Here is a 12,497-nt window from a genome sequence, read left to right on the forward strand (position 1 = left end):
AAGCTGCGAGGAAGAAAGGCCAGTTTCAGGGCTGCTCATGTGTTGAGTGAAGGGTGTTGAATAAATTCAGCTAAAAGCAGAAGTTAAAGTACAAATAGTTGGTTTTGTTGTGAAGGTGACCTGTGAACTTATTTGGACAGGACAGGTCAGTGTTTCTGAAAGTGGAGTCTCAGCTTTCTAATGATGTCGAACACATGGAAATTAAAAAAAACAGGTTGTGTTGTGTGCATTTGTAATTTAGAGGCACAATAAAACAAAAAGAGTCTTGAGTTTTGTGCAGTGCTTGCTGATTCTTGACGTTACATTCCAGAGGTTTATGAAACGACTCGTTTTCTAGACAACAAACATTGACTTATTCCCAAAAACATGTTGGGTGTTTTTACTTTTTAATCGCTTTGGTTGTTTTCAGAAGCAGTAAAATCCCAAAAGGAAGCACAAAAATTTCCAAAATGTAGCTCCCCTTTTAAAAACAATAAAAAACACAAACAGTGAGTGAAAGTTTCAGATTAAAAGCAGAATAAGTCTGTAGATTTTTACAAAAGCAGGGTGTCTAGGCCTGGATGGGCAGAAATCGACGGCATAGAGAGTAAGGCTGGGAGGTTGTCAGAAAGAACATATCTTCTCTAAATCATCTGTTTTCTCCCGTAAGCTTCTGTCCTTCAGTACTTTGGGTTTTTACAGCCCTGTTGAATCTAAATGCTGTTTTTGTGCTGTTCTAAATCAGAGCACTTCTTCAGTCTGAATGTCTGTTCTGCTGCAGGAGTGCGCCGTCTTTCAGAGAGAGCACAGGTGAACTTGAACAAAGTTTTCTGAAAAGTTTTGTTCTCAAAACTGTAGGAGATGTCCTTGTTGAAGATAAACAGGAAATTGTTACATCTGCAACTGCTCACTGTAACAACCTATAGTACAACGTAACGCAAATGAAGGACAGAGATGTTTTATGTTTGTTTTACCAGAACATTGTGAAAAGCTAGTTTTGCTCTTTTGTTACCCCTAAATGTTCAAAAATATGTTTGAAAATGATTATCTTATTAATTAAGACTAAAGATTTCACCAAAACAAACCTGAATCTCTGTCAAAGTAAGACTCTCCCGTTTTAAATCACACAAAAACTGTGATTAACACGTTTATTGGTTATATTTCAGGCCTGATCACTCATAAGCGGCGTTTCCATTAAATATGAAATGCAATTAAAATCACATGCGAATAAGCTTGTTCATGTGATAAATCATTAAAAATCCTTGCAGTGACAGATGTAAACACATGAGACTTTTTAATAATTCATCCTTGGCGCTAGAGATCATCATCAGAGATAAAAGATAAAACTTTCAAATGACTTTTGGTAAACCGAGGGAAGACAGTCATACTCATCCTAACACTAAAACTTTTATTGAAAAACAGTTTTTTTCAAAATTTGCATGTTTCCATTAAGCAGATTTATTTTTGTATTTCCAATTTGCACAATGTTTTTCTACTGACTTGTGGAGCCAAGTTATTTAAAAACAAATGACGTTAGACCCAGATTTAGAGAAATGAAAGAACAGATGAGAAAGAAATCTCAGTTTTCTGAGCCATTTCTAAAACTGGGAACCCAAAAGAACCACAGAGGGAATCGGGACCCTCACATCGCCAAAACAGTGCAGAATCATCCCAGGAGCAAAATGACTCCAGATGTTAGAGGGTATAACTGAACCATTTCCACCAACAACGACGGCTGGAGAGTCGTACACTGTAAAAACACAAAACCTTCCTGAGTAATTTCTGTCTATTTCTTACACTTGAAATAAGACAGAACTAACTTGCAAGACGTAGGAGCTTCTTTTAACTAAATAATTATTTAATCTTGATGAAAATGTTTGTTTCACTTAAAATGAAGGAAAACGTTTTGAGTGAAACCAGAACTTTTTCATCAGTATTAACGAATTATTGACTTAAAACAAGCTCCTATATCTGATATCACAGATAACTTTGTGATATTTCAAGTGAGATATTTACATTAGAAACGAGACCAAAAATACTTGATTCAATGTTGTATTTTCGCCGTGAACTGACGGTTCTTTAGTTTTCTTTTTCTTTGTTTGTTGCATAATCAAACCTACCCTGAAAAATGGAGGAGTTCAAATAAAACCATAAAAATGCCAATGATGAGTGGATAAAAGCCTCCCACAGGAGAAACGTACCTATTTATACAGCCTTTTATCTTAACATCGCTAATTAACTGCACTTTCTTTCTTTTCTTTTCTTTTTTTCTGGTCAATAAACGTAAAGGATGCACTCCCAGCAGTTTCGTCCTTGGATACGCCCCTCGCTTTGAATATGCTTCAGAAAACCCTCAGCCTTGAAGCTGTTGTGTCTTTCTTCTCTGCCAGCTGGTTTTTAGAAATTTCTTCAAAGCAAAATTGTCTTCATGTTGGTTTTTGGAAGGTGAACTCAGGTAAACAAATCCTGGGAACTTGGAGGTTCAGACAAAGAGCTGATTATTATTTCTGTCTTTAACAGAAAAAACTCTTTGACTTCTGATTATTTTTCTCTTTTGCTCCATTTTTTCCTCTTTTGTTCTTTTTCTTAGTTTTCTTGTTCCTGTAAATACATTTTTTCTTTCTTGTTGCTCTTCCCTCTTTTTCTTTCTTTTTCTTTTCCATTTTCATTTATTTTTTGTAACATTTTGTCTTTTTCTGTCTTTTTGTCCTCATACTTTTTCCTTTTTCGTTCCATTTTTTTCTCTTTTTTCCCCTTTTTCCATTTTTTCTTGTTTACACCCTGTTTTCTTTTTCGTCTTTCTCTTTTTTCAGCCTTTTTTTTCTTTTTTTACATTTTTCTTTTTTGTTTGTTTTGTTTATTTTCTTTTTTCCCTTTTCCCATACCACTTACAATATTTGAAAGAAATTAGTCTCCATGTCTTCCAAGTGGATAAAAGTATTATAGCACTGATTTTTTTTTTACTTGTCAAACAGAATCTGTTTTTCTGCACTGAATAACTTGAAGATGTGACAGCAGTTTATTTTTGTTTTCCTCACATCCATGTGTTGAGCTGTTTGTTTTTAATCAACAGGAGCAAAATGTCAATCTTATTTTTACTCTTGTTCCTGAGGATCTAAACGCTTAAATCTTCTCGTATCGTTTTCTGTTAGGATGGATTTGACGTTTTGTCTTGGAATAACTTCCTGATTTAATCCTGATAATTTAATCCTAACCAAAGTGGAACTGATTTAGATTTTTTCTTAAAAATCCTTCCTTTGGAGATTATTGTGAAGATGATAAACACTAATTGATCATCTTCTGTTTGTTCCCTGCCAAAGGTCTGCATTTTTATATTTTTTGTTGTAAATATAAAACCTCCCATCCTTTTGCAGATTGCCATGCGTCCTGTTTGCGCTGCACCGGCCCGTCGGAGGCAGACTGCTCCTCCTGTCCGTCGCCGTCCGGCCTGTTTGAGGGTCGCTGCGTTCACACATGCCCACAGGGCTTCTTCACCCGGGACGGCCAATGCCAAGGTGAGAAACACACAATTGTGCCTCGGTTCGCCACGCTGACTGTGGCATTGCATTCCCCAGGCTTTAATTAGAGCCTCAGCTGTAAACTCTGAGCTCTGACTGGGCATTTTGAAGAGCAGAAAACTCGACAGATTGTCCACTTTTTCCACAGATGACCTTAAATCTCCAAGGTTAGAAGCTTCTCAGCGAAATGGAAAAAAGTTTACTTTGAAACTTGTTTTACTTAGAGTTATAAAAACAGCTTGAATGAAAAATGGGATGCCCTGCGACAGACTGGCGACCTTTCCAGGGTGACCCCGGCTCTCACCCAGAACGTTAGCTGGAGATAGATCAGCAAGATATGGGAGCTTGTTTGAGTCAATAATTCCTTAATATTGACATACTGATAAAGTTCAGTGAAACCATCAAAATTAAAGAATTATTGACTTAATAAAGCTCCTATATGTTGTTGAAAAGTGACTTGTAAGTTATTTTGGCTTATTTGAAGTGTACTAAGATATTTGCACAATAAACTATAGAAAAATTATTTTTGTGTTTTTGCAGTGCAGGAAGGTTTAAAAGAAATCATTTTGTGGAAAATATAATGTTTTAGCCAAACGTCCATCGCTGTGTTTTTTTAAAGTGAAATTTGCCGTTGTCTATGCGTTAAAGATTAATCGCTAACATGTTAACGATGGCGGCTCTGATTTATACACAACCCTGCTGTTCGTAAGCCTCGTTGTCACACTGACTCCTGTTGGGCATCAGAAACCCCATTTAGCGATATTAGGCTTGGATTAGGACAATAGCATGTTAACAACTGGAGAGAGCTCAGCAGCTTTTCTTCATTGTGTTTGTCCAAGTCCTTAATGAAAATCCATTTGCTCTAATCTATTGTCCATTACCTCAGCCTGCTCTACCGACTCTGACCTCATTTGCAGCGGGATGACCCGCTCTCCTTCCCCTTCGCACATTAAGCAGCCGGTCCTTTTAAAAGACGATGAATTTCGCTTCTTTTCTGCAATAGAATAACATTTCTCTTAATGCTTTTTAGGCCAGCTTGGAGTTAGTAATTGAAAAGTGCAAATGAGGAAAGATGGAAGCAGTTAAGAAGAATGTTCTGTGATTATGTTTGGTTCTGGGACGGCAGAATGAATGGGTTCTGTTTGCTTACTTTGTATGCTTCACTGTTAATTAGCTCGTTAGAGGGATTTTCTGATGAGACCGAAGTTTAGAGAAACTTTCTGGCAGTTGGGAGTTTCTTTTTCTAAATAAAAAAATGAGATTTCTATGATATATTAATTTATTCTTCATACATTTAAAGCCAATCAGATCCCTGTAAAATGGCAGGAAAGCTCATTATTTTTTAGCAGCTTAACTGAGAGTTTGGCTTCTTTTGCAGCATCAGCTTTTCTGCTGTAATTTAAAAGTTTATAAAACAATGAGCTGCAAAAAAAGTTTACGGGAAAAAAAAGTACTTTAAAGGCTGGTTTTGACCCAATATCATACTTGGCACCAATTTTTTTGCACCACAAAAGAACCAGACAGCTGATTTCTATTCAAACGGTTCAGACATTTCTGTTCAAATCATAACTAACAAGAGGAAAAGTAAGTATAAACAAATAAAAATATTTATTTTAAATAATATTATAAGGTCAAAACATTTAAACAAAAATAGAATTTTGCATGAAATTATGTAAATTAACTTTCCGGTGTTGGGCTAACTCACTTACCTGACTTTTTCTTAAATAAAAAAATTGCGAAAGAATTGTTCTATGGAGCTAAATTGGGGTCATAAAATTTGTTGAAATGAAAAAAAAATTAACTGAAAATAAAGATTTGAAATTTGAAAAAATATATTAAAACTGAAAAAGAGATGTGAAACCAAAAAAGTTTAAAACTATTTTTGAGTTTCAAATTAAAATTTTCAGTTTTCTTTCAGTTTCAAAGGAATTTTTCAGTTTCTTTTTTTTTCTGTTGAACCCATTTTATCTCCATATTGTTACTTTGCATAAAAATTAAGAAGACTAAAATCAACTTTTGAGCCTTAGAGCCAGAATACAAAGTTCTATAAATTGTGATTCTCTGTAAAATTGATTTTGGATTTTTTTTCTCTACATTACTGAAGTTATAACAAAACAATATTACTTGTGTTTGCAATCTTGTTTTATCAAAATCTGCCTCTCTTTTAAATGAGCCACTGGATCTCAGTGAGACAACCTGGACATTTACAGGTCAAATAATGAATAAAAACATTTTTTCCAACAGATTCCCAGGAAGGAAGCAGTTTTTTTTTACATAACAGTTGAATTTCTGTGAGTTTTCATCACCATCATCCGTGTCCTATTTTCCCTCAGCATGTCATCCGACGTGCCAGACCTGCTCCGGCCCCTCTGAGGCGGACTGCACCTCCTGTCCCCCAGGGGGCGCCCTGCAGAGCGGCTACTGCGCCACGGGCTGCCAGGAGGGCCGCTTCCTCAGCGCCGTCACCGCAGAGTGCCTCAGTAAGTCGCTGATTTCATAAAATATGCAGCCAGGAGGGCTTGTTTGTGCTGCGGCACTGGACTCTACGGGGAAATTAATCTGCAGTTCTGCCAGGAGTTGAGTTTTCCTCTGCCCACCCAGCTTCGCATGATGACATACTGAGACATACCGCTTCTTCTGCAGGTTTCAACAACAACCAAGTCTGTTACATTTTAATTTGTATCTTTTCTTTCTGCTGAGCATGTTTTCAGATGAAATTTACTTTTTGCTTGGTCAAAATCTTTAATCATTGAACTTTAGAAGCATTTTCCAATTTAGATTAAAACAGTCTACTAAAAGGATCTGATTTGCATCAGATCTACAATACAAGAGAAATTAAACATTCTTACTCCAAACCTGACTGTTGTAAATAATGTGGGAATCTCATTAAAATGAGCATTTTCTATTCACTTTCAAAGGCAAACCTAAGAAATATTAAGGGAAGTCGAATCCAAACCAGTCAGAAGGAAAAGAAAATAGATTATGAGGGTTTGCAGGTTTAATTACCGAACAAAATGTTTCTGTCACAACAAAACCATTTGAACTTAATCTGATCTCCTTATTCCTTGAACTTTATCTGAACCCGTTTCTGTTGCATTTGGACACATTCGTTTTTATCGCTAAGCTGTGTTTTCTCTCAAGGCTCTTTGTGATATTCAAAGTGTTGAAGCTGGATGAAAATGCACCACAGGGAGCAAACTCAAACTATTACTTTTTTTTATCCCATCTAAACGACCATTTCATTAAAAAAAAAAAAAAAAAACGAACCAAAAGCTCATTTTGTCAGAGAGTTTTAGATGACACTAAAATACTGGCAGCTTCTCTCTGACTTTAGTTTCCCTTCTTAGCATCTAATTTACATCCTGTAACTTAAAGTCAGTTTATTGTGCTGGGTTTTATTTTAGGGTATCACAATAACAATAAATTGTTTCAGAAGTTATGGTGATAAACAATAATATTGTTGTATTGAGGCCATTTTCAAGTACTATAACAGTAACAATACCATAATAATGCAAGAACACGTTATCAAAGATCAATAACCTTTAAATTCTAATAAACATTTAACCCTGGAACTAGAAGACATTTTAAATATTCAAGATAAATGAACAAAATAACAGAAATGACAAATAAAACAAATGAGAAATTAAAATTTTTTAACAGAACAACTGGATTGTTTAATTGATTTATGACACTAAAATGTAACTTTTTGGCGACCTTGTAATACACTTTATGTGTTAGAAAACTAACATAATGATGTCAAAATGCTGCAGGGATTCCTTTAGCAGAGAAACTATTTATTGATTGCAAAGGTGGATGGAGCTAAATATTGATTTATTCAGGAAGAAAACTTGCGTACTGAGACAAAGGTTCCCTACACACAACTGGAGCTGCGATCATATTCATCGGTTAGAAATGCCCAGAAACAAGAAGAAGAATTGAGGTCTGGAAGTTTCAAATGGTGATGCATTTTGTTCCCAAACCATTCAGTGATTTAAAAACTAGCAGAAGAATTTTTTATTTTGCTGACTTTAACTAGTTTGAGTAGGTTTTTACCAAACATGTTCATTACATTTTCTGAATGAAATCATTCTTGAGCAATTCCCCCCAACTCAATGTTTTACACTCCCACATTAAAATGGCCGCAAACAGATGCGAAATTACCCAGCTATTCATCTTTGAAAAGCAGAAGTGGAGCCTCCTGCACAACCAACCAGAATTCAGCAAGTGGCTTCAGGATGGCAAGTGGACAACTACACGCTTGTCTTCCCCAGCAGCCATTGTACGGCAACAACTTGACCACTGGAGTAAAGTGTGGGTTGCTAAGTAACAGCCGAGCTTCTCTGTGGTTGCTAGGTAACGGCGCAGTGCCTGTCATTGTGATTTGATAATCAGGAAGTTTTTGAAACAACTCATTTTCCAGACACCAGAAGTCATTAATTTATTGGCAAAAACCGTCTTTTTAAGCGTTTTCAGACCCAAATGGAAGCATAACAATGTGCTAAATGTGAATTTGTTGAAATTAACTGAACTAAACTGCTTTCAGTTTAGAACTGGCCTATGTGGGCCCCACTGTATAAAAGCCTGCCTGCAGATAGGCAAACATTGCTTTCCTGTTGCTTCTCTGCTTTAAAATCAGCAGAAAGGCCAAATTTTGATTTATTTATGTTGGTGCTGTCACCAAAATATGCTGAAATATGCCCTTTAAATATCGTGGCTGTGGGACTAAATGACTTCTTGAAGCATTTGGTTGTGAATCGAGGCAGAACTCTGACTTTCAGGGATGGTTTGGGTCAGCAAACATTGATTTTGTTTGTAGACCTGACCTTATTAAATGTATTGTGATTCTCAGAGAAAGTCCCAGCAGTGGAAGCTCAGAGTAAGCTGAGAGACCTGCCTTATCGTGCAGCGCTGCTGGTTTTTTTTTTTTTTTACATGTATTGATTTCCTGCTGTGGAAACTTTGGACTCCAGCACAAGTTTCCATAGTGATGGACTCAGAAGAAGAAGTGACTTTGTGAAAACTAAGACTGACTGGAAGTTCCCTCTTTAAGCCACTAATCCTGCCGACGCCAGATAAGCCGGTTAAACTCTTATGGCTGTTTCCAAACACGCAGACTGATCTGAAATCAGTTTTTGAAACAACTCCAAGGCTCAGCTGGGCCGAAGATGAACTCTGGTCATCACTTCTTTACCTTTTTTCTGTCTAAATCTGAAAACAATAACACTTCCTGTTGAATTCTCTCACAAACTTGCACTTTAAAGGGGGCAGTACGATGTAAAATTGACTTTTTTCAGCTTTGCATCTTGTTATAATGTTATTCCCTCGTCACTGTGGCTGTCACTCTGCCATCAGCTTATATGAGGGGATCCATCAGAGGCAGATGCCTCGCCGTCTCTTCTCATCATCTCTCCATGCATCATTCTCTCACACTCCCTCTGGTTCTCCCTGTCCACCTCCATCATCGGTCCCTTTAGTCTTTCTTTACCTTTAAAGAAATATTTCAGTGTTGACCAGGCAGAGCTGACTCCTTAAAATGTCTTAATTTAACCATACATTTTTCTAATTTTGTGAAAAATGTTAATTTTAATCTTTCAGTAAGCTTTACAGGACAGATGGTGTCTTGGCCTTCTTTTGTATTTATTAGAGTTCATTGGTCTATCAAGCCAAAAAGGGAAATAAGAAAAATGAAAAAAATGCAATAAAAATAATAATAATAAAGCAAAAAAAAAAAAACAAACAAACAAAAAAACTGTTCTTAAAAGGACCTTTTATGTAAAGTTTCCCGTTTGTAAATTTTTATGCCTCAATTTGGGTTTATATTGCTTCTAAAAACAGTTTAGGCTCTTGGAAAAAAAAATCCCACTCATTTTTGGCAATGTTAGTTGTTAGTTTGTAGATGATTTTTTTTTCTGGGTATTTGATGGTAAATATGAAAGGGGTCTTTTATTCTTGAGTGTCAACAGTGTTTTGACTCCATTTCCAGTTGTTGAATCATGACCTCTGACCTTTCCTGAGGCAAATAGGGCTTTAGACGCCATTGTCACCCATTGGTGTAAATGACAGATTTTCTTTAATCAACTAAATTATCATTTGTGATGGTGAAATTTAAGAAAATAAATCAAAAGTAATAACATTTTTTGTTGACTTTCTTCAAGAGAAATTTATAAAATTATGAAATTAAATCCCATGAAAAGGGATAAAAATGTGAATATATTCAAAAAGTGTTGGGACGTATTCTAAGGACGTGTCTCTCCTGCTTTTGACTTGATTTTGTTACACAAATAACTGAGATGGTGCCTGTACGCTTCCTTCAGATTTACATATTTCCCCCAGTTGTAAAAGAATAATTGTGCTGAATAAAGGCGCAGTTCTTTTATTAATGAGCTCGCTGACAGCAGAGACCAAATGCACTGGAGCGTGTAACTTGGCAAAGCTTTTAAGTGATATTGTCAAAACCAAAACCAATCTGCATAAAAAATTTAAAGCTGAAAGAATAATTGAGGTTTCTTAATAAATTTTCCATCATTGGTTCCCATACAAGAACTCCTCTGTTTTTAAAAATGAAGGATTTACCTTCATGATGTTGATTTCTATCACCGTAAACAAACTACCTCTGTATTTTTTTAAATGTTTTTAAACCTTATTGTCGTGTTTTACAGGATAATTTGATCCAATCTTGCTTTCTTTCATCCCATTTCTTCTCTTTTTTTCCTGAATTTGTTTCTTTTGTTAAATAAAAACTGAGAAACAATCCAGATGTTTCAGAAACTATTCCAACCAGAACTTTTTGGGATCAAAAACTTTGCAGAGTTGAGTGGTAACTAGTTACATTTACTCAATGACATTTACTTGAGTAATTTTATTGTGAAGTATCTCTACTCTCCATTTATAATAACGCTGTGTTGCTGCAGTTATCTACCTGTATCAGTATCGACTCGGAGCGTTGGCGTTCTCCAGGATAAAACGGGTAATTCACCGATCAATATTGCTCCGTTTGGCTGCGATGGAGCTTTTACTTCATCGTATTAATTGTGAGCTCCTGCCAGGGGAGCTTTTGAGCTGTTTGTGTTTTTATTACCCTGTGGAGTTTTTACACTGAGAGAAAAAGAGGAAAAAATAAAAAGCAAAAAATTAAACTGCAGCAACGCTCAGTTTCCATTATTCTGCATAGATCTGAGTCAATGTTTCTGCTTTAAAAGGAATCGTGGGAAACACCATCTTAACTCTAAGAACATAAATGTCTCAGAAATACAGATAAACTACAGCAGAGTGTTGTGCAAAAGTTTTAAACCACCTGATATGTTTCTAGTCAGTTCACCAGCTGTTCAGAAAAACCTTTTCTTTGTTCTTCTGATTTCTGGTTGCAATTTTTGGTGAATGGCACTTTAGGACTCATGTTACTGCATTAAACATACCATCTTCTGTCAATCACTATTATTTTTTGCATTAATAACACTGCAAAAACAAAATCTTACATAGTATCTTTTGTCTAGTTTCTACTGGAAATAAGTAAGTAAATATTTCCTTAATTTTGATGAAAATGTGCTAATTCCTCTGTATGATAAATTTACCTATAACAAGACAATTTTCACGTAGTATAAGTGAAGTAATTTGCATTTTCAATAATATTAAGGATTTTTTTTACTTTAAAAAGTTACTATATTTTGCTTTAACGTTACTTGTAAGTTAGCAGAAAACATCTTACACTGCAAAAACTGAAAAACATGCCAAGTATTTTTGGTCTGGTTATGCAAACATCTCAATACACTTGAAATTAAACAAAACATACTTGAATCTAACTTTTCAGCAGGATATAGGAGCTTGTTTTAAGTTACTAAAATTTGAAGGGATTAATTTGCTTCTAATAAGAAAACAAAATATGTGAAAAGGTTGATGCTGAAAAGAAAACAACAGAACTTTGAAATCCCTCCAGAAAACCATTAAAAGCCGCCTTAAAGTTCATTTCATGGGATTACGGGAGAGCCTGCCTGCTTGGATCGATGGATATTTGAAAACGAGGGATGAAACGGGACTGAGCCAAAAGCAAAACACATCTGAGCTGAAAGAGAAATGAATGACTTCTTTAATAACTTTGGTTATAACTCCATTAGTCAGGGCGACATGCCCAGACAAGCTGAACACACATCAGAACGGGCCACCCAGTTTGCCGCTCCGGTTATTCTCACGCCACAATCGCTGACATCTAACCTACTGATCGCATTCTGCTCTCTAACAAAATACCCTAAGAAACCAATTTGATCTTGTTTCGACTTTGCAAACTCTTAGCTAAGCGGCAAAGACACATTAAGCAACTTCCTGTGAAACATGCTGCAGATGCAGGAAACTTAGGGGTAATGTCACATAAAATGGCCCCAACAGGAGACAAGCAGCCTCTGTCCTGCATGGGGCACATTTATAACTCCAGAATATTTTTTTATGTGCCTCAGAAATGGTAACTATCCTATAAACAGGGATCTGAGGGGCAAAATCAATACCATTTTAGTTTTATATTCAGTTTTAGGCTGCACAGTCAATAATCCTTGATGCCTGAGTTATCTTATCTCCGATGTGGAGCAATTTGTTCAGAGCTGGGAGAGGGATCACCTGCGGAGCGCTGGCAGCAGGAATGCTGATTCGAGTTTGTTGCAAAGTTATATTGTATGGAAATTTTGAGTGGTAGATGGCATTGCAAATATTTGTTCCTCTTCCTTTTGTGTTATGTTTTCCCAACCTCAGAGAATCATTAACTCCTCTGATCGGATTCAGTTAGTTGAATAATTGAATATTTTTACTTTAAAAGAAACAACTTTGAATGTGGGAATGATTTTGCAGAGAAATAGTTAAAAATGACTCTGTGATTAACAAAACTACAAAATTTGGAGGAATAAAATGTTTTAAAGCAAGCTTTAATGCTCTCTGGCGCCCCTCCTGGACAAACCACATCATTGACATACCATTTATTGCATTGCAGATTTTTATTTTTGATTTTTTCTGAGGTTA

The 12,497-nt window shown here is 35.9% G+C and overlaps 1 protein-coding gene across 1 annotated transcript in view; it reads left to right on the forward strand.

The window, feature by feature from the left end:
* Positions 1-12,497, forward strand: part of fras1 (Fraser extracellular matrix complex subunit 1) — a 212,040-nt gene that overhangs the window by 112,185 nt on the left and 87,358 nt on the right. The window contains exons 19-20 of the mRNA XM_055039628.1: positions 3,354-3,494; positions 5,831-5,977. Coding sequence (XP_054895603.1) covers positions 3,354-3,494; positions 5,831-5,977 — 288 coding nt within the window. The remainder of the gene's footprint in view (positions 1-3,353; positions 3,495-5,830; positions 5,978-12,497) is intronic.

Source organism: Poeciliopsis prolifica, unplaced genomic scaffold (assembly GCF_027474105.1).
Source record: "Poeciliopsis prolifica strain line A6 unplaced genomic scaffold, Auburn_PproV2 SCAFFOLD014, whole genome shotgun sequence".
Lineage (NCBI taxonomy): Eukaryota > Metazoa > Chordata > Actinopteri > Cyprinodontiformes > Poeciliidae > Poeciliopsis > Poeciliopsis prolifica.